At 38.2% G+C, this 26,307-nt stretch overlaps 1 protein-coding gene across 8 annotated transcripts in view; it reads left to right on the top strand.

The window, feature by feature from the left end:
* hnf4a (hepatocyte nuclear factor 4, alpha) overlaps positions 1–23,290 on the top strand; it is a 113,933-nt gene extending 90,643 nt beyond the window's left edge. For 4 of the 8 annotated variants that reach the window (XM_069883731.1, XM_069883737.1, XM_069883729.1 and 1 more), the window contains exons 4-12: positions 2,267–2,373; positions 6,318–6,473; positions 14,222–14,309; positions 14,419–14,571; positions 16,760–16,996; positions 17,374–17,496; positions 17,938–18,056; positions 19,388–19,505; positions 19,873–23,290. In XM_069883731.1, the coding sequence (XP_069739832.1) occupies positions 2,267–2,373; positions 6,318–6,473; positions 14,222–14,309; positions 14,419–14,571; positions 16,760–16,996; positions 17,374–17,496; positions 17,938–18,056; positions 19,388–19,505; positions 19,873–19,952 (1,181 nt within the window). In that variant the 3' untranslated portion in view covers positions 19,953–23,290. The remainder of the gene's footprint in view (positions 1–2,266; positions 2,374–6,317; positions 6,474–14,221; positions 14,310–14,418; positions 14,572–16,759; positions 16,997–17,373; positions 17,497–17,937; positions 18,057–19,387; positions 19,506–19,872) is intronic. The other 4 variants (XM_069883730.1, XM_069883734.1, XM_069883736.1 and 1 more) reach the window with 4 other exon arrangements.
* The last annotated feature ends 3,017 nt before the right edge of the window (positions 23,291–26,307 follow it).

Below are 26,307 nucleotides of genomic sequence, written 5' to 3'. Positions count from 1 at the left end.
ACATAAAAAGTATTTTTCCACTGATGTTCATTTATACTCAGCATCTGATGCCTGTCATGCCAGTGTCCAATAAAGGTCGACCAGCATTGATAGATTCCAGTTGCCCTGATATTGCTTTTTCATGGTCACAATGTCCTGGTGCAGCTTTTCGCCATGATGTCACTGACTGCACCAAGATCGGCAGGGAAGAAGTCCAAGAGCGAATTCAGAAAACTTAAAGCATGTTAACAATATGACAGGAAATCACAAAAATAAGTTATCTCTAAAAAATCAGTTCATGATAGGAAAGTTTTGAGGTGATTCTTCATTGTCCAGGGTTATTAATCTTTAATTTTCAAATAGCTGTTTTTCTCCATCACGACCAGTGACATTTAAGCTATTTAAAAATTTCCTTTTGTTTTGGTCACCCCAGAGCAGGGTGAACCGATGAAATTCTCTACCACAGCAGACAGTGGAGGCCGAGTCATTAAATACACTTTAGAAGGAGGGAGATATATTTATTAAAAGTGCACTGAAATAAATGATTATCTATGATCGTATTTTCCCACACCTTTTTCCTGTATATAGTTTTTAATTTGCTAAGTTTAGGCCAGGAACTAATACTGAGTAAGCTTCATAGTTCCAACGCCATTGTCTCTTCATATGATCTGTTTGCTCTTGCCTTGAGTAAATCAATTTCTACTTCTTCGGAATAAAATTACTCAGGAAGATATCATAGTCTAATTGAAGCAGGAAAACTGAAAGTAAAATTCCCTAGTTCAAATCTTTTCCCAAATCTGTTAATATTCAATAGGTTTGAATTGACGCTCATGACCAGTTAGTGCTGAACAAACACTTAGAAAGCCGTACTCTGTTACTGAACATGGTGTCTCCACTGATAACCCAATACATAACCTTGAGAACTTCTCTCATGACAGTTGACTGCACTCCGACTTTTTTTCACTCATAAAAGTTATTCATTGCATCCAACTGATGTGTTTTATGTGCACTGAATAGATGTACTCCAATTCTAGGTTTACTGCATTTACAGTATTATTAGCAAATGTTCACAGCACTTTATTTTAAAAAAATTCATCCTGGATATTAACAATATATCAGTATTTAAATAAGACACTTCGAATGAAACATAATCATATTTAAATTTCATATTATTGTTAAGTTGATTCTACTTGTCCTCATTGGGGTAGTACCCTATGCTTGTTCACACTATAAACACCAATGCTTCAGATTTTCCAGCTTTATATTATTGAAAAGCTCTGTGGTCACTACCCATTTTTGGTCATTCAAGTATTTTTGGTCTGACTGTACAAAAAGAATCGGCTGCTCCGGAAATGGAAAGGGACCAACATCCTGGCAGGGAGGTTTGCTAGAGCTGTTGGGGAGGGTTTAAACTCATTTGGTGGTGGTGGGGGGGTGGGGTGGTTGAAATCAGAATATGATTAGGAAGATTAAAGTAGAAGGACAAAGGCATGTTGCTTGCAGGTAGAAAGCAGAGAGTAGTAGTAGAAGGAAATTATTCTGCCTGGAGGTCAGTGGCTAGTAGAGTGTTGTAGGGATCTGTTCTGGGATCCCTGCTCTCTGTGATTTTTATAAATAACCTGGATGAAGAGGTGGAAGGATGCAATGCTACAAATCTCTGGTGAGACCACACCTAGAGCATTGTGTTTGATGGCCCATAAACTGACATTTGATGATATGATATAATGAACTCAAACTTATTTGGCAAGCTGAATATCTTTCCAATATGGTATTATCAAAACATCATTATCAGCTTGAATGTTGAGCATTTCCCAAAGCTGTTAATGAATCTCTTGACAAAATTATTGCACAGTAAAACCCCTGGTATCTGGAATTCAAGCAATGGCAAACTCAAGCCACCGACAAAAATAAATCACAAAATAAATGAATTTAAAAAATATGATAGTTTAAAATTGGCATTCCTCACCATTACTTCACCAATCATGGATCGTGCAATCTCAAGCAACCAAAAAATACACTTATCGGCCATCTACCAACCCCCATAGGTGCCGGATACCAGTGGTTTTACTGTATGTGTTTCACTGCAATGAATTACCAACATTAAAATATTTAAACTTGTTAACATATTTGTTTGATGCTTATTACAATGTTCAATTTTACCTACTTGTATCTTAAAGAGTGCGTCCAATGCCAGTTTGATTATTAACCATAAATTTCCAAGATTTTATCCATTTATCATGTGCATCCATAAAACGCAAGCATTTTGAACCGATGATCCTCATTGCAGCTGTGCAGAATGAACGAGACAGAATAAGTACGAGGAGGTCAAGCTACGAGGACAGCAGTTTGCCTTCAATTAATGCACTCATACAAGCGGAGGTTCTCTCTCGACAGGTACAGTCATCTTAAAGCATGCTGCTGTTTTCCACAAGTAAATTATTGCACAAAATAGAAGTCAGATGGTTGATCTGGCCAACGCTTTTGCTTACTAGATAGTTAACATTTGTTTCTCATAGTTGCACCTTTGCTTTACTCATTTGGATCACAAGGATTTTTTAATCAAGTAAACACACCCTTAAATAGAGTAATAATTTAAGTGTTAATTGAGGAATTATACTTTCCAGGGGGAAAAAAAATCATGATTATTATTGATTCTAATGTTATCCAATTCATTGGTAATTGGGTGTAGACACAATTGTTAGCTAACTAAAAGAAGAAACATTTTCCTGGCTACTTTGTGCATTTGATATCCTTTTAAGTTTTTTTTTTACATTGAATATCTATGTTCACTTGTGTCACTTTTCTTTGGATAATAGCAAGTCCATGTGAAATTGTTTAAGGATCCAATTTTGATTCTTCCACACTATTTCCTCAATTAGCTGTCCAGATTTTCAGATTTATTGTCAGAGTACATACTTGACATCACTTACAACCCTGAGACTCTTTTTCTTGCTGGCGAGGCACAATTATCACTTATTGGTGGTGCAAACAAAACTGCACTCAATGTACACATGCTAGCAAATAAAGAAATGTAAACAAACTGACTGTGCAATACTCAGAGAGAAAAAAATCAATAAAGTGCAAAAGTAAGAACCCTTAAGTCTCTGAGTTTGTTGTTGAGGAGTCTGATGGTAGAGGGTAGCAGGTATTCCTGAACCTGGTGGCATGAGTCTTGTGGCACCTAGACCTCTTTCCTGATGGTAGCAGTGAGAACAGAGTGTGCTGGGTAGTGTGAGTCATTAAATAGAGTTTCTCACCATTGTGAAATTGAAATTTAATTTTTTGGGCAGGAAATGACTGAATTGTACCAAGCATTGAAGAGCACGTCATTAACATGACGCTAAATTGCGAGACCCCTTACACCACACTGCATTTATTTTTCAAGACGCCCACACCCAACACCATGCTCCATCACATCAGGCCCTGATCTTTCTATTGGACACTAGCGGCCCTTTAACATTTATCATCCCATCAGACAGTGCTAGCCCCTAGTCTTCATCCTTTTCCAGAATGCACCCTATTCCTACAGCCCCTGCTGCTTAATCTGCTCAATCCCCAGTAACCGATTTCTGACCTATGCTCCTCCTAACCCCAACTTAACCTACGTCCCTACAAAGCATAATGTAATTGACCAAAAAGTATTATGCCTTTAATTTGATTCCATGGATGAGTGCACAACTGAATTTTGATGTAAACAATTATTAGAACAGAAAAACACAGAAGTATCCTGCCACCGTGGTTGAGGTAAAAACACAATGCTGGAGAAACTCAGCAGGTCAACGGTGTCCTTTATATAGCAAATGTAAAGATACATAACTGATGTTTCGGGCTTGAGCCCTTCATCAAGATATGGAAAAATTACATTTGACCTGCTGAGTTTCTCCAGCGTTGTGTTTTTACGATTATTATAATGTCCACCTGGGTAAACTGAAATTCTGAGAACAAGATATCTTATTTTTGTCTACTTTAATTTTGCAACGTTTTCTGTCTGTTTCAATTCCATTTTTATTATTCCCTTTTCTCTCTACTTTTACCAATTTTAAATTTTCCAAATCCAATCTGAATCTTCAGGCTATAATTTACTATTTTTTTCTCCCTGTGACTTCTGTACTGATTTGATTAAAGCCAAATTAACCCATCTGAAAAATAAATTGAACTAAAGAAACAATGTTTTGGGATCTTGTCTCATAAGATTACACCAAGCACCTTAATCCATTAACTATAGAGTCCACAGTCGAATTATCAATTCTGAGCTGCATCCAGCCTAAAGACAGGTGAATGCAAGTTTCCTAAATATTCATGACTGATATTTTTACATACCTGAGCCAAAAGTTGGCAGATTTTACTTCGAGCACGATTGCTGGGTTATGTAACAAGATTCATTTACCAATTGACACGTTACATTTTTAATGAAAATTGTTACATGATTTAAGTTTATTAAGCACTTTCCCAAAAGATAGTTTACACCATCCACCTTTTTAGTTGATTAGTGTTAATTCTTCAATAGCAGATTTCATAATCAATCATTGGGTACACCTTGTGAAAGCAACTGACTTTTATTTAAAGATATACTCTTTTAACTTGCTGGAAAATGACTGCAAATACAAATCATGTTCCAATTGGATCCATTAAGGGAGTAACACTGGATATAATTTGGCATCATTTGTAGAATCCATCAAAATTAATTACCTTTCTTTACTTTGGAGAACCCAAATCAGTCAGGCAAATAATTAATACTTTAAATTATTTCCTGCGACCACAGATATGTGATTCATTTTAAGACCTTTTGCATGTGATACATTTACATTAACTCCAAATAAACCATTACTTTGTTGTTAATCACTTCTGAGGATAAAGTTTTGCCTGAGTAGTTTATATACTCTAAATAGATAACTTGTTGCAAAATCATTCCATTTGAAATGTTAAAAAATTTAATTGCTGACCTTTCAGTGTCAAATGTTGTTATCTCTAGTTGTGCAACATGGGTTTAATTTGTTGGGTTTAATGCACTAACCTGTTCTATCTTACAACAGCCACAATATTTTAAGTAAAAGTTTCTCTGTAAAAAAACTGAGTTTTCAGTACTCATTACCTGAAGAAAATGACTAGTCAGATACCTTTGATCACATTGTAGAGTTGCCCATATAATTTGTATAATTGAGACAAAATATTGTCTGGTCCTGTTGTACAATATATCACATCTTGAGCAACATTAGGGAGAGACGGAAGTTGCCCTGAAATGCAAATAAAAGATCAAGCCCTGTCTTTTCTTCAGATTTGATGAGAATGTATCAGAAAAGCAGCTTTTTTTTGACAGTCAAAACCTGCAGTTGCCAACAGAATTTGGGGATATTTTGCCATCCAATCACTGATTTGAATAAATGCATCTTAAAATGGTACCATTGCTATCAGCTCGTTTTTGATCATCAGGTTGCCTGTTTTGATGTGACATGAATCAATATGTATGTAATTTCTTGAGCTGTTTAAGCAAGTTCCATTTCAATATCCTGCTGGATTTCTGGGCACCCTTATTTCTGTGTCTATATTCCTGTTCCACGATTTATTGCATTCCTGAAGACCTCCAATTGAAGGTCTCACAGCATTTAGAGAAGTGTTTCTCTTCCATACATATGTGGCCTTCTTTGCCATTAGAGACCAATCAAAAGTCTCAAGGATGGACCACTGAATGAGGAGCCACGAATGAGCCTAAATAATCATTATAATAATTAAATTAATTAGGTAGGTCCGGCAAATGGTGGTTCAAAGTCTCAAGGATGGACCACTGAATGAGGAGCCATGAATGAGCCTAAATAATCATTATAATAATTAAATTAATTTCATTTGCAACCATAGTAGGAAGGTCCGGCAAATGGTGGTTCAAAGTCTCAAGGATGGACCACTGAATGAGGAGCCACGAATGAGCCTAAATAATCATTATAATAATTAAATTAATTAGGAAGGTCCGGCAAATGGTGGTTCAAAGTCTCAAGGATGGACCACTGAATGAGGAGCCATGAATGAGCCTAAATAATCATTATAATAATTAAATTAATTTCATTTGCAACCATAGTAGGAAAGTCCGGCAAATGGTGGTTCAAAGTCTCAAGGATGGACCACTGAATGAGGAGCCACGAATGAGCCTAAATAATCATTATAATAATTAAATTAATTAGGAAGGTCCGGCAAATGGTGGTTCAAAGTCTCAAGATGCTAACTGGAACATTTTCAAATAACACAAATGAATTATGTGGCACAAAGATATTTTATTATTTGGAGGGAAATTAATAAAGAGAGTTTCAGATTGTTTAAGCAACCATTTTCTTTCTCTGATGTTCCAGATTTCATCTCCTGTTTCGGTTATAAATAGTGACATCAGATCTAAAAAGATTGCAATGATAAGTGATGTTTGTGAGTCAATGAAGCAACAACTTTTGGTCCTGGTGGAGTGGGCCAAATACATCCCAGCTTTCTGTGAGTTAGCCTTGGATGACCAGGTTTGGAACATTTATTTATTTTGCTACTATTCCATATAAAGTTACCAGTAATTCTTGAGAAGTACCACAGCAGAACAATATGCTTGTATCTACAGCTTTCTACTAACGTAACTTTCATCACCCAAATAGTAGAGTAAAGTGGGGTAACATCAAAACATCACTTCTCTTTAAAATCAAACATAATTTTATCTGTTAGCAGAATACAGTATAACTTGCCCCTCTGTGATCAATGCACTGTTGACCTGATAGGTGAAGTGTTCGGGAGTGAAGTTTATTGGTTTCAGGTTTCAGATTTTGTACTTTGCTGTGTTTAATTGAATAAACATACTTGTGTGAAAAACCAAAAATATCATGCATATAATTAAGGATTAAAAATACATAAATGTCACATGGAAAGAAAAACCTGAAACCATGCACACACATTAACCTCTCTGTCCTTCCTTTAGAAATGTTGAGGATTAACGCCTCAAAATGCTTCAGTAGGAATCCATTCATGAATGTAACAGTTTTATAAGTTGAATTTTGCCCCTTTACTTTAGAAAATCGATGATTTTTTTTAATGGATGGAATTACCAATAAGTTTATTGGGAAGAGTTAATTGAATAAAAATGAATATATTACCAAGAGTGCAGTATCTTTTTCAAACATTATCCATATCTATTCTGCAAATTTTTTCAGGAATTAAATAAATATGTAAAGAAATGTCTTTGGAAGACCAAGATGTCATGAGTTTCACTAAAAAAATTAACATGGAAATATGAATTTGGAAGTCGGCAACTTCCAAATTTTAAGAACTATTATAAAGCCACACAAATAAGGTTTTTCTCTTCTTTTTTCTGAAGAGGGAGAGAAACCAACCTGGATTAAAATAGAGATGGACAAGATAGGAGAGAAGATACAGAAAATTTTATATTTTAATGGGAACCAAGACTAATATCTGGAGACAGGGATACACCACTGTTGAAGCATTTGATTAATATATGGAATAAAGTAAATAATGAAATGAGAATAAAGAATTTTAGGTTAATTAAAATGCCTTTGATTCAAAATGATCTTATACCGTTTACCATGAATAATAGACATTTTAATATTTGGTTCTCTAAAGGAATTTGAAATATAGAAGATTGTTATGGGGGACAAAATTTAATGTCATTTGATCAATTAAAAAATAAATATGGCATACAGAATAATAAATATTTTGTATTACCAATTAAAAGTATATATATAAGATAAATTGGCTCCAATAATGTTATTGCCTGAAAGAAGTGAAATAGAATCCTTGACTTGTAATAGATTGATTTTGAAATTTATATCTGCTATGTATATATTATTTGCAAAAGGAACTTTGAAGCAAGGAATACATAGATCTAGAGAGAGATGGGAAATGGATTTAAATATGAGTATTGCAGAGAAAAATTGGCAGGAATTGTGTTATGATAGTGTGAAAAATACAGTATAATAGTTTACATTAATTGTACCTTACTCCACAAAAATGAAATAGATTGAAATCAGATTCATCAGATAAATGTTTTAGGTATAGTCAAGACATAGATACCTTTTTGCGTTTTACATGGTTATGTTCAAAATTGAGATCATTTTGGATAGAATAAGGAAAATTTCTAGAACAAGTTACAGGAGTTAAACTTCCACAAGATCCAATGCTTTTCTTATTGGGTAATATTTTGGTGATAAGACGAAAATTGAAATTGAATTGTTTCCAAAATGAATTTATGAAAATTGCGTTAGCATTTGCAAGAAAATGTATAGCAATGGCATGGAAATCAGATTTGCATTTAGGAATAGAAAGATGGTATACAGAAATACATAGTTTTATTATCCCTTGAGAAAAATACATATAATTTAAGGAATAATTATGAGTCCTTTTTGAAAGTTTGATGCCTGTAATTAAATACAGTAGGTATAAATTTATAAAGAGCTCTTCCTGAACCTCATGAAACCTTGCTAACACCTTGGGATAAATAAATTATGATATTGAGAAGGTAAGGTTGTATGAATATTTGGTTACCAGTTTTGTTTTGTTTTTCATTTTTCCAACTTTTCTGTACTCTTATTTCTATCTTTTCCCTCTTTTTTTTCTTTCTTGGGGATTATTAATTGAGGGGGTAAGATTGGTGGGGTTTATTGGGGTGTAATATGTAGCATGAATAACTGATTTGAAATATGATTGTCACTTTCTGTATTTGGATATTGGTCCATGTATGGAAATGTAAATAAAATATATTTTTTAAATGAATGGAACAGTTTGCTGGGGACCGCACCAACGGGCTCGGACACCTGAGGGCTATGATATTCTACTGTGCACAATACTTGAGGCTTGATGAGGCTGATAGTTCCCAGCATCATGTGCATTCACCTATGAACGTCACAGTAGATCTTCCTGCCTTGATCTCCCACTATGGCAGAAGGCAAAAGTTGGGTCCTGGGGGAACAGCAAGGCAAAAATTGTGGGAGTGGATGATCCTAGAGAGTGAAAAAAATTGGGAAAAGCATTGCAAGGAGGCATGGGTGCTGGGGAGTGTTTAGAAAAGCCCAAAGACCAAATAACTTTGTGGAATAGGAACATGCAGAAGGAGGAAGAGGGATCTGATGGCAGTGGGGAAGAAGCTGTCCTTGTGCTGTTGGGTGCACATCTTTAGGCTCTGGTACTTTTTCCCAATGGTAGCAGAGTGATAGCCTGGTAATGAGGGTCCTTGAGGATAGAGATGTTATCTTAAGACACCGCCCCTTGCAGAAGTCCTCAATGGAGTGAAGTCTGGTGCCTGTGATATGTCACTGGTTGAATTAACAACCCTCTGGAGTTTTTTTTTTTGGTTGTCCTAAGCATTGGCACCTCTGTTCCAGACAGTGATGTAACCAGCTAGAATGGTCTCCAGGGTACACCTGTAGAAGTTTTCAAGAGTCTTTGGTGACCTACCGAATCTCCTCAAACACCTCACAAAGTATAGCTGCTAGCAAGCCTCCTTCATGATTTGCATTGACATGGAGATTCCAGGACAGATCATTGGAGATGTTGACACCCAGAAATGTGGTTATTGATCCTCTCCACTACTGATCCCTCATCGAGGACTGGTTTGTGTTCTCCTGGCTTCCTCCTGAACTCTGCACTCATCTCCTTGCTTTTGCTAACTTTGAGTGCAAGGTTGTTGGTGTGACACCACTCAACGAGCTGATCTATCTCCCTCCTGTCCACTTCCTCATTGCCATCTGTGATTCTACTGATAACCGTGGTGTCATCAGCAAATGTGTAGATAGCAATGGAATTGTCCCTGGCCCACAGACATGTGTGTGCATAATGAGTAGAGCAGATGGCTAAGCAGGGCATCTTTGAGGTGTGCCTGTGTTGGTAGTCAATGAGGAGGAGGCATTGTTTCCAATTTGTACTGACTGTGGTCTTCCTATGAGGAAGTCAAGGATCTAGTTGCAGAGGAGGGTACAGAGGCCAAGGGTTTGTAGCTTATTGACCATCGCTGAGGGAATAATGTTGAAGGCTGGACTGTAGTCTATGAAGAGCAGCCATATGTATGAGTTACTGTTTATGAGGAGATCTAGAACTGAGTGGAGAGCCAGTTTTTTTTTGCATCTGCTGTGGAGCGATTATGATGATGGGCAAATTCCAGTGGGTCCAGTCCTTTACTTAGGTACGTGCTAATTCCGCCCATGACCAACCTCTCGAAGCATTTCATCACAGTCGATGTTAGTGGGTGATAGCTGTTGAAGTAGCTCACTCCGCTGTTTTTGGGCACTGGGATGACTGATACCTTTTGAAGCAGGTGGGAACCTCTGGCAGCAGCGGTGAGAAATTGACAATATCCATGAACACTCTGGCTAGTTGGTTGGCACAGATTTTCAGTACCCTGCCAGGGTCACCGTCAGGGCTTTGGGAGGGTTCACCCTCATGAATGATGTACTGATGTCGGCCTCAGAGACAGGTATCACAGAGTCTTCAGCCTTTGCAGGAATTCTCATTGGCACCGTTGGGTTCTCCTTCTCAAAGTCTGCATAGAAGATGTTCAGCTCATCAGGAAATGAAGCATCACAGCCATGTTCACCCTCGTTTTGTGGCTGTAATGGCCTGCACTCCCTGCCATAGCTGCCGTGTCTGGCTTTAGCTTCCTCTAGAATTGCCTCTTTATTGCAGAGATAGCCTTCCACAGACTGTTCCTGGACTTGTAGAAATCTAGATCCTGCCCTTAAATGCCCTTGATCTTGCCTGTGATAGTACAGATTCTATCACCAATGTGTATATGTACACATGTACAAATGGTAGTGTAGGATGACTGTGATTGGCTGAGAGCGTAGCCACACCTACTGGCAGGTCTTAAAGGATTGCTCCTAGCCAGACCAGGTCATTCTGGACTGGTTAACCTCCTTGTGATATGCTCCAGTCTTTTAGTTAATAAAAGCTTTGGCTTTGATCAATAAGTCTTTGGTTCTTTCGACACGCACTTCTATGCACCACGACCAATGCCACCCCCCATGAAAGGATATTCTCTTTCCCGAGGAAATCTGAGTCAGGTACGACCATATCGGCATGGCTCATGGTTCCCGGTCCAGTCCTTTTACGACGCCACGTCCGGTGCTCTAAGAACGACCCCTTGGTTGACTGAGTGACTCTGCTCCATGCGAACCCGCATTACGCCTATGTTGAGTACCCGGACGGACGGGAGGATACAGTCTCAGTAAGGGACCGAGCCCAAGCCGGATCAGGCGCAGCAGTGCCTTTAACCCAACCTCCCCCTATTCCTTCTCCCCCAGGTCATGTGCTTGAACAGAGGGACCAGCACCACCCCACCAGCTCAAGCCAGACTGTCGACAACGCCGTTGGGGAATTGAGCGAAGTAGTGGCCGCACCCTACGGGCCTGCCGGCGACACAACTCCGGCGACCCCAATCCCGGCGCCATGGCGGTCACGCCGGATGGTCAGACCCCCTGACCAGTACAGCCCCTAGCCTCCATCCACCCTGGGGTCGGTTCTCAAAGAAGGGGTGAATGTGATAGTACAGATTCTATCACCAATGTGTATTTGTATATATGTACAGATGATAGTGTAGGATGACTGTGATTGGCTGAGAGAGTAGCCACATCTACTGGCAGGTCTTAAAGGATTGCTCCTAGCCAGACCAGGTCATTCTGGACTGGTCGACCTACTTGTGATATGCTCCAGTCTTTTAGTTAATAAAAGCCTTGGTTTGGATCAACAAGTCTTTGGTTCTTTCGACGCGCACTACATCGCCCTCAGCAGGTTGCGAATCCTCTGATTCATCCAAGGCTTCTGGTTGCAGAATACCCATGCGCGGCACATGAATCTTGCATATTCATTCAAGTCTAAGGATAAATTCTTGAGTATGGTCCAGTCCACCGATTCAAAGCAGTCTTACAGACACTCCTCTGCCTCCTTCAACCATATGTTTGCCATCTTCACGACTCGTGCTGTGGTCTTCCCCCTCCAATGGTGCTGAGTTCCAAATTCATTCACAATTTTTGTGATGAAATGCCAATGGCATCCTGTGATATTTTCTCACACCTGGAAGAAGTAGCATTGATAAAGGGCTAGGAAGTGAAGGTTTCCAAGGAACTTTCTCAACCAGGAATTAGCATGATCAATATGGAACAAGGTGACATGGATGAAATAATCAAAAGGAAGATTTAGGAAAAAACTCAAATGCACCTTCAGGTAATACTAAATCTGTCAGTTACACTGTTAACATAAAACTAACCACAGAAGCCAAACTGGTCTCATTGATATTCTTCCTCAGAGTTAATGTTTAAACATTTTGTTGTTGTACACAACATTTTTACCACTTTAATGTTACATTTTATACACGTGTGAGAAACATTAACACTGGACAAACAAAGTATTAAGTCACTTATTGTTAAGCATATGATTTATTGAATACCTCAGCATTTCTGTTGTGAGGGATCCATGAAATTTAGGTTACTAATTCCAAAGAAGGACCTGATAGATAGCTTTGTGTCTCTTTCAGTATAAACTCCTATGTTTTCAGTTAACAGCTATTGTAAAAAATGTAATGCCTCAAGTTCATGTCAATTTGTGTGGGTTTACTTTTCAAACACAAAGATTGCATTTTCATCTCAATTTGAAAGAAGGATTTGAATTCCACACTGGAAAAGAAACCAGCCCTGTTCAATATCAATAATTTTGAATAGATATGATTAAAGCTTGTATTATGCCTAGTTTCAGAATTATTACTGTGCTGTTAATTGTCACCGAACCACTATGAAAGGGACATACTAGAAAAGGTGATAAAAGGAACTTGCAAAATGAAAATTAAAATGCTGTCATTTTGTGACTGCATTGATCTATTCCTGCAGATGCATTAATACAATCAGCAAAAACATTGAAACCCTAATTCAGTCTTTTTAGTGGAAGATGCACAAATTTGAACAAATAATCTACAAATGATGCTGTTTCCCAAGAGCCAACAAGTGAGGTTTCATCAGGAACCCATTCTGAGAGCAATTTCTATTTTTAATTGCTTCACATTTGACATTGATACATATTTAATGTTGATTATATGTGGGTCTGGCATATAAGAGAAAACAGTTGAAACAAATTGTGAATCCATTCCATCCCACCACACTACTCATTTTTTGAAACAGGTCTTGTCTGCAGCATGCTTTGCTATCGCAGAAATATCTGATCAGAGTTAGCCCGTCAGTTTGAGCCTGTTCTTACATTTAATTGGATCACAATCTCCACTCAACTCCATTTCCCTGCTACTGCATCTTACTGCTTGATGAACCTAGAAACAGGAAATGATCAGTCTCAGCCTCAACAATCTCACATCCATAGATTTTGCAGAAAATGGTTTTAATTTCCTCAATTTTTGTAGGATAAAGCGTTTTCTGATTTCAAAATTAAAACAGTTAGCTCTCATTTCAAGTTGTGGAGCTAAATGAGTGAACTTAAAAATTATTAAAAGAACTGTAAATGAAAAATAGTTGAGCACTGTCGCACCTCAGGGCTGGTGTCCTCAGCCCGCTCCTGTTCACACTACTGACCCATGACTGCTTCACCAGAACCAGTTCCAACAGAGTATGAAATTTGCAGATGACACAACAGTAGTCGGCCTCATCAACAACAACAATGAGTCGCACTACAGAGAAGAGGTGGAAAATCTCATGATATGGCGCAAGAGTAACAACCTGAGCCTCAATGTGGACAAGATGAAGGAGATGATCGTGGACTTCAGGAGGATCAGGTATGACCACTCTCTACTGCACATCAATAACTCAGTCCTGGAGAGAGTAGAGACCAGCAAGTTCCTAGGAGTCCATTTAACTAGTGACCTATCGCGAACACTCCACATCTCCTCACTTGTCAAGAAGGCATAATAGTGGCTGCACATCCTGTGAAGATGCAATTAGGCAAGGCTATAGACCATCATCATGTCAACCTTCTACAGGAGCTCTATCAAGAGTGCCATGGTTGGCTCCATCACAATGGTACAGTGGCTGTGGAGAATTGGATCAAAGGTCAATCCATAGGATCATAACAGCAGAAAAGAGGATCACGAGGGATTCCCTCCCCTCCCACCCCCATTGACGTGAACTACCAGGATCGTTGTCTCAAGAGGGCGCGAAGAATCATTGGATAATAAAATTGAACTTGAACATGAAACCAATGAGGTCAAGTTGTAAGGTTCTCCTATTTTTATGTGAGTTGAGAAAATGTGATGTTAATTGTGGATTGTCTTTTTGAACAGGTTGCTTTATTACGAGCCCATGCTGGAGAACATTTACTCCTTGGAGCTACAAAACGCTCCATGATGTACAAAGATGTTCTGCTCTTAGGTAAAATAGTTTTTGTTTACTTCCAAGATTCATTTGTGAAAATAAAGTGTCTGTTCCAACATCCTGGATTATCCTTTAAAATCTGTGCTGCTTCTTTTTATCTTTGAAGGAAATGACTACATCATTCCACGCAATTGCCCGGAGCTGGAAATAAGCCGTGTAGCAACTAGAATTTTAGATGAACTAGTTCAGACATTTCAGGAGATTCAGATAGATGACAATGAATATGCTTGCTTAAAAGCCATTGTTTTCTTTGATCCAGGTAGGTTACTAGCATGCAACAAACTAAGATTAAAAATAAGCGATCATTCAAGAACTTTGCACATGTTATTGATAATAATCATCTTTATTGTCATACATTGTAAAATGCACATTACTTCTATCATAAAATCATAATCTGTTGCTCATAATTAAAAAGTCAGTAAATATTGTTTGCATGTAATAATAAATATCAGCTCATGTTATTTCAATGATCTTCTTTATTCCCCTCAAATAAATCTATAAAGCCATTTTTTCAGGTTATAAGGTTAAACCATTCATGAGAGTTACCAGAAAAAATTATACCCCAAAATTCGCAACCAGATATTTGTGGTTGAGCAAGATATGTGCATGGAAGGAGATCAAGCACCTGAAGGATTCTCTTCATACTCTTTTATTTATCGGATTTTACAGCCCAAATATGTCCCTCAGAATCTCTGAGGTCCTAGTGATCTTTGACTGTAGAATCACCAATATTCAGAATGTTCTGTTCCCAACCTGGCACCTGCTGCCGTGACTTTGTCAACCTTGTCACTGGAGTGCCAAAGACCAACGATGACTCTGACCAACTGAACAGAAATTGATTTTCTGGGATTTCAGCTCAGCCTTTTGTTTTTCATTTCAGGAAAAAATATAACAGGTCACTTTCTCAGATGAGTTGCCAATTCTCAGGTCATAATCTGCTGTATTTTAAAAATTAATAACTAAACATATTTTCTGATAATGTTTGGTGTCATTGGTGCTCTGGGACAGATGAAAGAGATCCGGAACAGTAATGGCAGAAATCCGCTGCTTGGCGCTGGGTTCTCAGCTCAGCTAAGACTGAACTCTGCCTCTAGACTCAATACTAAGCCTAGCAGCAGAGCAGGGGGTAAGATGTACTGGTCAGTTATAGCTTTCAGGAAAACAAATAACAGATTAATACAACATCCGATAGAACAGTCATTCTCAACCTTTTTCTTTCCACCCACATCCCACTTTAAGTAATCCCTAATCCCATCAGTGTTCTGTGATTAGTAAGGGTTTGCTTAAAGTGGGATGTGGGTGGAAAGAAAATGGTTGAGAACCACTGAGATAGAACCATGAGCACCAAGTTATGCACATTAAACTACTATATCCAATTACTGTAATGAAGGAACTTTTGATCAATGTTTATATTTCATTGGATGTTGTAGATGTTACTTTCAAATAAATAGTAGCTCACAGACATTGCTATCTAATGTAACATTTTAATAGCTAGTTGTGATAGTACAGATCTATCACCAATGTACATAGTGTATATAGTTACTGTATCTAGACTGTGCTTACAGCGATTGGCTGAGAGCTAAGCCACACCTATTGTTTGGGCCTTAAAGGGTTGTGTCCCTAGCCAGGTCGGATCATTCCGGACTGGTCGGCCACCTGTGAAGAGCTCCGGTCTTTTGCTAATAAAAGCCTTGGTTTGGATCAACAAGTCTTTGGTTCTTTCGACGAGCTCTACAATAGTGCAGTGGTTCTCAACTTTTTTCTTTCCACTCACGTACCACTTTAAGTATTCCCTATGCCATCAGGGCTCTGTGGTTAATAAGGGATTGCTTAAGGTGGGATGTGAGTGGGAAGGGAAGGTTGAGAATCACTGCTCTTGACCCAATTATTACTGAATATTTTGCTTGAGAAAAGTGGTCTTTGACCCATTTCCTTTTGAGTTATGAAACCGTGCACATAACAAGTCAATTAGGTATGATTAAAACAGTGGTTTTCAAACTTTTTATTTCCACCCACATCCCACCTTAAGCAATCCCTTACTAATCACAGAGCACCGATGGCATAGGGAATACTTAAAGTGGGATGTGAGTGGAAAGAAAAAGGTTGAGAACCACTGGGCTAGTGTTTCAGCTCAATGTACTCTGTGCAAGTAGTTCAAACAAAAGCTACATCTACAAAAACATTAAAGCTCTAAAACTAGAATGCCATCTTTCAGTCAGGGCATCCGCCATTCCCCACTGAATGGGTAAGTAGAAGAATACTGCTCTCAAGTATTACCGATGAACATGAGTCAACCGGTTTTCCAAAATAGCACTGTACTGATTTAGTCACCTTAAATACAATGTTTTAACATGGTTTAACATTTTACAAATTAAACAATCTCTCCTTGTTTATTGGTAGAGTAGTATATTGCAGCATTGAAATTCTGAATTCATTTCTATTCATAGATGCCAAGGGCCTCAGTAATCCCACCAAAATCAAGCGCATGCGATTCCAGGTACAAGTCAGTTTGGAGGACTATATTAACGACAGACAGTATGACTCTCGAGGTCGATTTGGAGAGTTGCTCTTATTGCTACCCACTCTACAGAGCATCACCTGGCAAATGATAGAGCAAATCCAATTTGTCAAACTCTTTGGGATGGCTAAAATTGACAACTTGCTCCAAGAGATGCTTCTGGGAGGTAAGAAATAATTTTAAACACTCGTTTGGATAATGCTCGAGCAATGGATTATAAAACTCATCAAAGCAAAGGACAGTTTTTAAATAAATATCCTATTTAAAAGAATGTTTTTATCTGAAGTTGTTTGCTACTGTGGACTCTCCTTTGGCTGAAAGTGCCGACTGCAGTTCAATATTCCTACAATCAAATAATCCATAGGTTGCTTTCCTCTCAGTTCTAGAGATGACTCACAATTATATTGATCTCCCCGTTGTTTATGGGGTTTTTTTTGCACTTCTGATAGTTTTGTCAAACTTCTGTAGATAATTTGAATAATTCATGGAAATTTACTTGCCTGCCCTTTTTTCCCACTTTCTCGTTCATTCTTTATTCTTTAGGTACGGCAAATGAGACACCCCATACACACCACTCACTACATCCTCACCTGGTCCAGGAACACCTAGCAAGTAATGTAATAGTGGCCAATACCATGCCAGCTCCAGTACACAACGGGCAGATCTGTGAGTATTAACCAATGTCATCCAACAGCTGAAATCACTGTTGGTAACCTTGTGGCTTTTGTTTTCATAATTCCACCCTTGATGGCCTGGTTTAAAATCATACTTTTCTACTTTTAATTGTGACAGATCAATTTCAAATAGAAAAGGTAAATTGTCACCTTGTCCCAATGTCTCTGTCTCCACTGATATTGTTGTATAACCACAAGCATCTCCTCTCATTGATGAGAGTACAACACTTCCCTGCTGTGCATTGCAGGACAGGCTATAATTGCCACCTTGCCCTTGATTGAGGTTTGGTGCCTACCATAGGACTCGGCCCTCACTGCCTATTTAAAAGACAGATAGTAGGCCAATTTTCAGCACTTGATTCATATTCTCTGATCATCAGCTTTTCCTGTGCAAACTTAACAAGTGTTTTTTTTTTGTTTCTTTTCAATGCAGCTACACCTGAAACCCCTTTACCATCACCTCCCGGAGGATCGACTTCAGAGCCATACAGGCTGGTAGCAGGTTCCGTAACATCAGTCTCAAAACCACCAGTTTCCATTCCAAAACAAGAGGTAATTTAACACCTCTGCTGGACAAATGGGAAGTATTTTGGAAGGCAAAATTAATAAATAACTAACTACCGTACATGGATTTTCTACGCCAAGAAGAATGCATGATGAGAAAATTATTTTAATAAGAATGGTGTGCCATTTTTTACTGTGATGCAACTGAATCCAAAGTTAAGCAAAAGGTTAAAGGTGAAATAAATGTTTAACTGACTGCCACATAAACATTGTACCCCTGTATTCAAGAGTCTGCTGTGGAAACATTAGTTCTATTCATTTAATTATTTAGGATTCTCTAAGTGTAATGACAATTATTCCTTGCATGTTGAGTGTTGATTTTAACTCGGTCCATCTGTGGAGCTTAACAGGGTTCATAATTGCAAGAGAGTTCACACCAAGATCCCAATTCACCTGCCATATCTTAACTTACCTTAAATAGTTCTGGCTAAGTATTCCTCGAAGGCAGGTTGGGGTCTCATATTCAAAGATCATGGTCTAATCTTTCAGACCTAATGTAACTGAACATTCAAGAGGTGCCATAAGTGATTGCATAGCAATCTACACTGGATGGTGCAAATTTCTAAATTACCAATCCAACCTTCTTTCAGTACTAACCCTCTCAGGAATCACTGCCCCAGATCTCTCTCCTATTGGTTCCAGCCGTCGGCCCATCATCACTTCTAGGTTTTTTAAAACTCAGATATTTGCACAATCCTGAAATATTTTATTGATGCTGGGTTGTTAAAATACTTAATGTGCTGTGGAGGCACCCATTCACACTTAACAATATCTCCTCCCATTCCTGCATGGCCCAAGCTAAAAATCAACTCTTTATTTTTACAAATGAACTTAACTGTATGCATTCAAATTGTAATAATCCAAATGCAAATATACTGCAAATTCTGGGAATATGAAATAAAGACAGAAAATGCTGGAAAAATGTTCAGCAGCATCTCTGGAGGGAGAAATAGAGTTAACATTCCAAATCGATGACTTCATTAGAAAAGAGAAAAATCATAAACTAAAATGTTTATGAGGAAAACAGGGGGGTGGGGGGGAAACGTAGAGAATGGTGTAAATGTCTGCGCTAAGATGGCGAGCAAGAGATGCTGAATAACAAGAGAGGGGTGATGCTGGTTGAGCGGAGATGATGAAGACTTAGTGGTCACCACTCTTGTATATCAGAATTTTTTTTGTCATGAACATGTCACAAAATGTGTTATTTTGTGGCAGCGTCACAATGCAAATGTTTATATAAACCACATTACAAAATAAGTAAAAATAATGCAAGAAAAATATCAAAGTAAGGCAGTGTCTGCAGTTCATTATCTCTTCAGGAATCTGATGGCAGAGGTGGTGGGGCCCTTGAGGATAGAAGCTGTTTTCTGAAATCATTGCCTCTTGTCGATGTCCTCCATGGAGTGAAGTCTGGTGCCTGTGATGTCGCAGGCAGAGGTAACAACCTTCTGGAGTTTTTTCTTGTCCTGAGCATTGGCCCCTCTGCATAGTGTTCCAATTAAATGTTCCAATTAATTAATAAAATGAGCAATATAGTACAACACAATCTGGACTGGTATATAATCTGGAGCAGATGCAAAAGAAGGAGATGAATATGAACAAAGAAGGGAAGGCACAAAGCAGTCCTAAAACTGGGAGGCATACCGTTGCTGGATATCGGAAATTAGAAAATCTTTTAATTTGTATCTCCTCCAGACAGATGGACTGGTGATTAACAAACCTGTAAAAATGGCTTTGGTGGCAAAGTTTTCCTGGTTCTGATGAATGTCATCAACATGAAATCTACTCTCTTTTTTTCTCATAGATGCAATCCAATCTGCCATGTATTTCGAGCAATTTCTGTCTTTATTATGCATGTATGACACCTTAAGAAATCAAATGTGATCAGGCAGAACAACTGGATGTGAACTCGATTTTGGTATGAACTGACGATGAATTTGCAAGGTTTTAGCTCTGAGTGTTGTTTTTCATTTTCAATGGACAGTAAACACACCTTTCTCTCTCTCCCTCTCTCTCTTGAAAGTTTATCAAAACTCGTATTTATGATTTTATAATATTTGAGGGTTTTCTATAATTCAGTTCTTGTCCTTCCCTTCCTTTATTTAGTGTATACACCTTTGTCATATTTTTAGATTCCCCTTTCATCCATTTCAGTTAGTCAAATTTGAGTCGATGTACATATTGGAAAATAGATTACATGAAAATTATTTTATTGGCTTAAAATATTTTTAAATGAATCTTTTATTGCTCAAGTTACAGTAGTGATATCAATAAGGCTTAAATAGATGATGGTTTTTTACTTAATAAATGGCATGTTTCAACAGACTTAATTTGAGCAAGAATCCATGTGATATCTGTATCTTGCATGCCATATGGGAGATTCACGTCCCTCTTATACCAGCTGTACTTACTGAAAAACCAGCAATATGTGAATCTCTTCAGGTATCACACGGGAACCAAATAGAAACCCTATTACTGCACTGCCTTTTACTACTTTCAATAGTGTTACATCAACGATATTAGAGTGTAATGTGATTTGAAATGCCCTGACTTTTTGAAAAGTAATTTATAACATTTTTTTAACCCTTTTGTTGTTTTTGGATATATTTTTATCATTTTCATCACCTGCTGTGGTTTCAGCACAAAATCACTGAAATGCCAGATAATGTATAATTGTCTGACCGATGCAATAATTGTTCAAGCAAGTTTTCTATTGATAACAATGTTTGATGCAGTCCAAACTGATCATCAGCAGATTTTATACACATCTCCATTTTCAGGCAGTGACATATGCAAGATTTTTTAAAAAGCTCCAATATTTATTTTTAGAAAAGTACGATAAGCCTTATTTTGTAACACATCCTGCACCAAGTTCAACATTTAGATCCACGTGTGTTCATCTCGTAAGCCATCTTATTTTGTGTGAGGGATTGGCATGGCTGGGAACCTGCACCTTCACTCGTGTGACCAAACATGAATAATGCCATTAAATTCAGGGTGTGCTACCTCAAGAATATTTCACTTAAAAGAGACACCCTCTCATAATTTGCATTAGGCAGATTTTCTCCTTTCTATGTCCTACAATTTTAGATGATAATTGTTTATTTCCAGATACCAAGAATGAACCAATGAAAGATAATGTGTTCATATTTCAATTTCATTTTACAGGGAGGTATCAATTAAAATATATTTTGTCTCTACTAGCTGTGGAAATTCACACTAATTGTTTGTTTTATCAGATGTCAGAACTATAACTGTCCAAATATTTTACTGATTAAAAATCAAGCAGCAAAATAATATTTTTGACATGATTATTACAGCCAGGTACTAAATATACTTGAGTATATTTATTACAAAACAATTTATAGCAAAATTGTTGACTTAATCCCTGCATACAAAATACACATAAATAGCTTGTCCAACATTATGTCCCACTTTGAAAATCTTCACTGGCTACTAAAGAACATTTTACAGTACAGTGTTTATGAGCATTCACCTTGATCAACCATGATGCAGTACATTCATTCCTGACACACAGTTTCTCAAAGATTCATGAAGTAATTCAATTGATTTTATCCATCTGGAACATTACTGAACAATGTGCAAGCTATTTTATGGCAAACTGTGCTATCGATTGATGTCCAGTGTGGATTAAACACAGTTTATAAAATATTATTTCAACCTTGTAACCATTGGATAATCTGACGGTTGGTAGATTTTTGTGCTGGAGGTGGAATTGGCAGATTGAGCCCACTGTGTAAACCAAAAGGGTGTTGAGTGTACCAAAGCAAGAATGAATGGGCAAATGTGCACACTTAAAATCAATTATACACGTGGACCCTCAAAATCCATAATGCCAAGCTGCTGAAACTTTTAATTTAATTCCACAGCAAAGAAACCAAGCAGCTGCTCGGTGCCATCTGCCTTGACAATGAATAGGTGTGCTCTGCTCCAACAGTACCAGCACCATTCAGACTCCGCCATGATCGCCACAACAATAACATGAGAAACTTTTTTTAACATAGTGTGCTTTGATGGAGTGAGACGGACTCCCATTTTAAACTTTTATGATATGAAGGGAGATGAAGGATTCATGAGGAAGTTGAAAGTTGTCATATAAATCAAAACAATCCCAGCAGATAGTATAAATCTCTATATATTTACTGCCAACTTAATCTATTTCAGGATTACTGAAACTTTCAAAATATTTCTGAGGGCTTGACTTTGCCTGTACATCACTAAAAAAATCACTTTTTAACAAGATGCATTTTTCTTTTTATATGTGTTTGTTTTGTATTTGAGTTGGGCAGAAATGCTCCTCTTCAACATAAAATGCTTGTGTTCTGTACTACAAATCACAATTCTGTTTTCAAGGATAAATTCCCAACATTTTTAGTAGGATTCATTTTGGCCTTTAACTATTTATAATGGATACATCTTCTAGTAAATATTAACAGACGTGACTACAAGTGTTGCTCTTCCCATTTTGTACTATTTCAGTGCTTTTAGCAACTGGATGGTTTTCTCACTGTCATAATGGCCGGAAGCTGTAAAATGTTTTTAAAAAATAGTTATTCATCTACCTGTGGTCAGGTGGCGGTTATCAACTTCAAGTTTATTGTCATCTGACTGCATAAGTACAACCCGACAAAACAGTGTTCTCTGCTCCTAGGTGCAAATCAGGCAGACACAAGCAGATATAGCACACATACAGACAAACAGTACATTTAGAGGGCAGGTATTCCTATATACAAATAAATAAAAGTTTATTTACTAACGATTAGAGTCTCAGATGGTTAGTGTGAGCAGTTCCTTAAGTCATTCAGCATTCTCACTTCCTGTTCCACTGATGGGCCGAAGGGCCTACTCCAGCTCCTATTGTCTATTATAACAAATAAAACTAATATTTCTCATTATTATTTGTAATATGGGAATCATTCTTCATGTAACTGTGATATTATTCTCATAAATGTTGATGATTGATAACAATTAAGGCAATGATAGTTCTCTGGCATAACGGTACTTTTTACATTTTTTTTGGTCCTTGAAGTTTTCACTTTGCCATTTATTCCCTTATTTGTATTTCCATGAGAATGTTACTGTAAGCCTCTGACGGATACTGCCTCATTCTGGACACTGGAATTATTAATGTATTGTTGCCATTCTTTCAATCCATGTAAAAACAAATAATAAATAAGATATTTTCTATGTTTTTAATTGTTTATTGACTACGTATCATTTTGTCTTAAAGACAGTGGTTAGCAATGTGGCTGCATGTTGAAAACGTTGGTGAGGTCCATCAGAATGCATTAGGAAAGAAGATGAATTCACTTAACAATTACCGGCCACACTCCTGCGCTCACATGTCTGTGCATGGCCTTATGTACTGTCCCACCTTCACCACCTGCAGAGTGGAGGGACACCATCTTATTTTCCATTTGGGCACCCTCCAGCCAGGTGGCTTCAACATTGACTTCTCTGCCTTCCATTAAGCCTGCTTGCCTTTTCTTCCCCCTCCCCCATTTCCTGCCTTTCCAGTTCTTTCACCTACACACCCCTGCCTTCCCCACCCACCCCACTTAGTCCTGCTTCTTTCACCTACACACCCCTGCCTTCCCCACCCACCCCACTTAGTCCTGCTTCTTTCACCTACACACCCCTGCCTTCCCCACCCACCCCACTTAGTCCTGCTTTTGCCTCCCTCCCTTCTCCACCTATCATCTCCTGTCCTGCCACCCCCGCCCCCCCCACCCTTTTGTCTGATGCTTGCAGGTATTTTCTCATACTCTGATGAAGGGCTCAAGCCTTTACTACATAAAGGACATTGTTTGACCTGCTGAGTTTCTCCACCATTTTGTGTTTTAACATGTTCAGTGCCCTTCTTCCTGAATTTATTGTAAATTAATTTCAACTTATTTTAGTGCAATGTTGAGCAATATATGGATCTGAAAGAAATTAATGTACTTATCCCTGCCTGCAAAATTCTGTAATACTGAAAAGAAACATAAGAACTAAAATACTACAAGTCCATTTTTTGCTGAAAATGTTTACTGTGGGTCTCAACCTTTTTTTTCCACTCACGTACCATTTTAAGTATTCCCTAAGCCATAGGTGCTCTGTGATCAGTAAGCAATTGCTTAACTTGATATGTGGGTATAAATAAAAAGTTTGAAAACCACCATTTTAATCATCCCTAATTGATTCGTTATGTGCACGGTTTCATATAATGGAAATGGGCCAATGACAATTTTTCCCAAGCAAAATATTGGGTCTAGAGCAGTGATTCCCACTTACCTGTCATCTTAAGGAATCCCTTACTGATCACAGAGCACCAATGGCATAGGGATTACTTATTGGTATGTGAGTGAAAAGAAAAAGATTGAGAATCACTAGTTTAAAAGCACTTTTCTGAAAGGAGTTGTGCATTTAATAACCAGGATTTAAAATAGTTAATTGAATAAGTTGTAATTTAAAAACTAATGTCATTGTGGGTCAATCATTTTAATTTGGAAGGAATCTACTATCCTTTTCCAGTCTGCTATATATGAAGTTGTAACTCACTTGTAAGGGTTAGGGTTAGGGTAGCACATGCAAGTAGTAGGATGATAGACCTTGGGGATAGGGCCTTGTTTAAGTTTGGTGTGTATGATGTAGTTCCAGTAAATATCATAAAACACAACATGCCCCTCACTCCACTACTTTCAACAAGCCAGAGGATCAATCCTGGTTCAAAGAGGAATATAGTAAAGCATTAAAAACAGAAAATGCTGCAATTCTTAGTTGGCACACAGTATCTGACCAAAAACTGTTATCAAAATCTTTAGCTACCCAACTCCATTTTTAAACCACCTTCCTTTAAAAAAAAGGAACTTCTAGGAATTAGCTCATCTAATGCCTCCTTTCTGTGTACAAAAGCAACTTAATTTTAATGAAGGTCCCATTTTCTTCTGTGCCTTTCATGCAGCTTTTGCCTTAGTTCCACAAACGAACCTGGACAAACAAACCTGGACATGGTTGGAACGCCAAGTATGTACAAGTATCAAACTGCTATTTCTATTCCGCAAAATCAACAGTGGTGAGGTCATTTGAGCATCAGATCCTCCCACAGCTCCAGATTGCGCCTGTATGGTCCCAGCACATTAAAACATACCTTGAATAATTTCAGGTCCATTCTTTTAATCCAGTGGTTCTCAGCCTTTTTCGTTCCACTCACATTCCACTTTAAGTAATCCCTATGCCGTCAGTGCTCTGTGATTAGTAAGGGGTTGTTTAAGGTGGGATGTGAGTGGGAAGGGAAGGCTGAGAATCGCTGTTCTGGACCCAAATGTTACTGAAATATTTTGCTTGAGAAAAATTGTCATTGGCCCAGTTCCTTTGGAGTTCTGAAACCATGCACATAACGAGTCAATTAGGTACGATAAAACAGTGGTTTTCAAATTTTTTCTTCCTACCCACATCCCACCTTATGCAATCCTTTACTAATCACAGAACACCTACGGCATGGGGAATACTTAAAATGGTATGTGAGTGGAAAGGAAATGGTTGCAAACCACTGTTTTAATCTGAATTTCTTTGGCAGCTCATTGCCTGAAAATTGGTGCTTGTTTAAACAATTAGTATGATCGCGTTATATGACGAGCTCTCCACTGGCCACCGAGACAGAGGTGCACCAAAGAGGTACAAGGACTGCCTAAAGAAATCTCTTGGTGCCTGCCACATTGACCACTGCCAGTGGGCTGATATCGCCTCAAACCATGCATCTTGGCGCCTCACAGTTCGGCGGGCAGCAACCTCCTTTGAAGAAGACCGCAGAGCCCACCTCACTGACAAAAGACAAAGGAGGAAAAACCCAACACCCAACCCCCAACCCCAACCAACCAATTTTCCCTTGCAACCATGTCTGCCTGTCCCGCATCGGACTTGTCAGCCACAAACGAGCCTGCAGCTGACATGGACATTACCCCTCCATAAATCTTCGTCCGCGAAGCCAAGCCAAAGGATGTTGTTTAAAAGTGATTAGGTTGGTCAGGCCCCAAGTGCAATTGTATGCAACCAATTCTCCTTACTCTAATGCTCTTTGTCCCAGGTCAACTCTGTTCCTGCCCTCACCCACCAACTGATCCTCTTCCCCTCCACTTCCAGAAATAGGAAGCAGCTTGTCCAACTGATTTTTCTGGCTCTCTGAGATGGAGATAGAGCTTGAGGAAAAAGTCCTTGTGGAAGTTTGGTGTATATCATG

The sequence above is a fragment of the Narcine bancroftii genome, chromosome 6, assembly GCF_036971445.1.
Source record: "Narcine bancroftii isolate sNarBan1 chromosome 6, sNarBan1.hap1, whole genome shotgun sequence".
Classification (NCBI taxonomy): domain Eukaryota; kingdom Metazoa; phylum Chordata; class Chondrichthyes; order Torpediniformes; family Narcinidae; genus Narcine; species Narcine bancroftii.
Note: the sequence above shows the minus strand (reverse complement) of the source record. Positions and strands in the feature narration are given on the sequence as shown.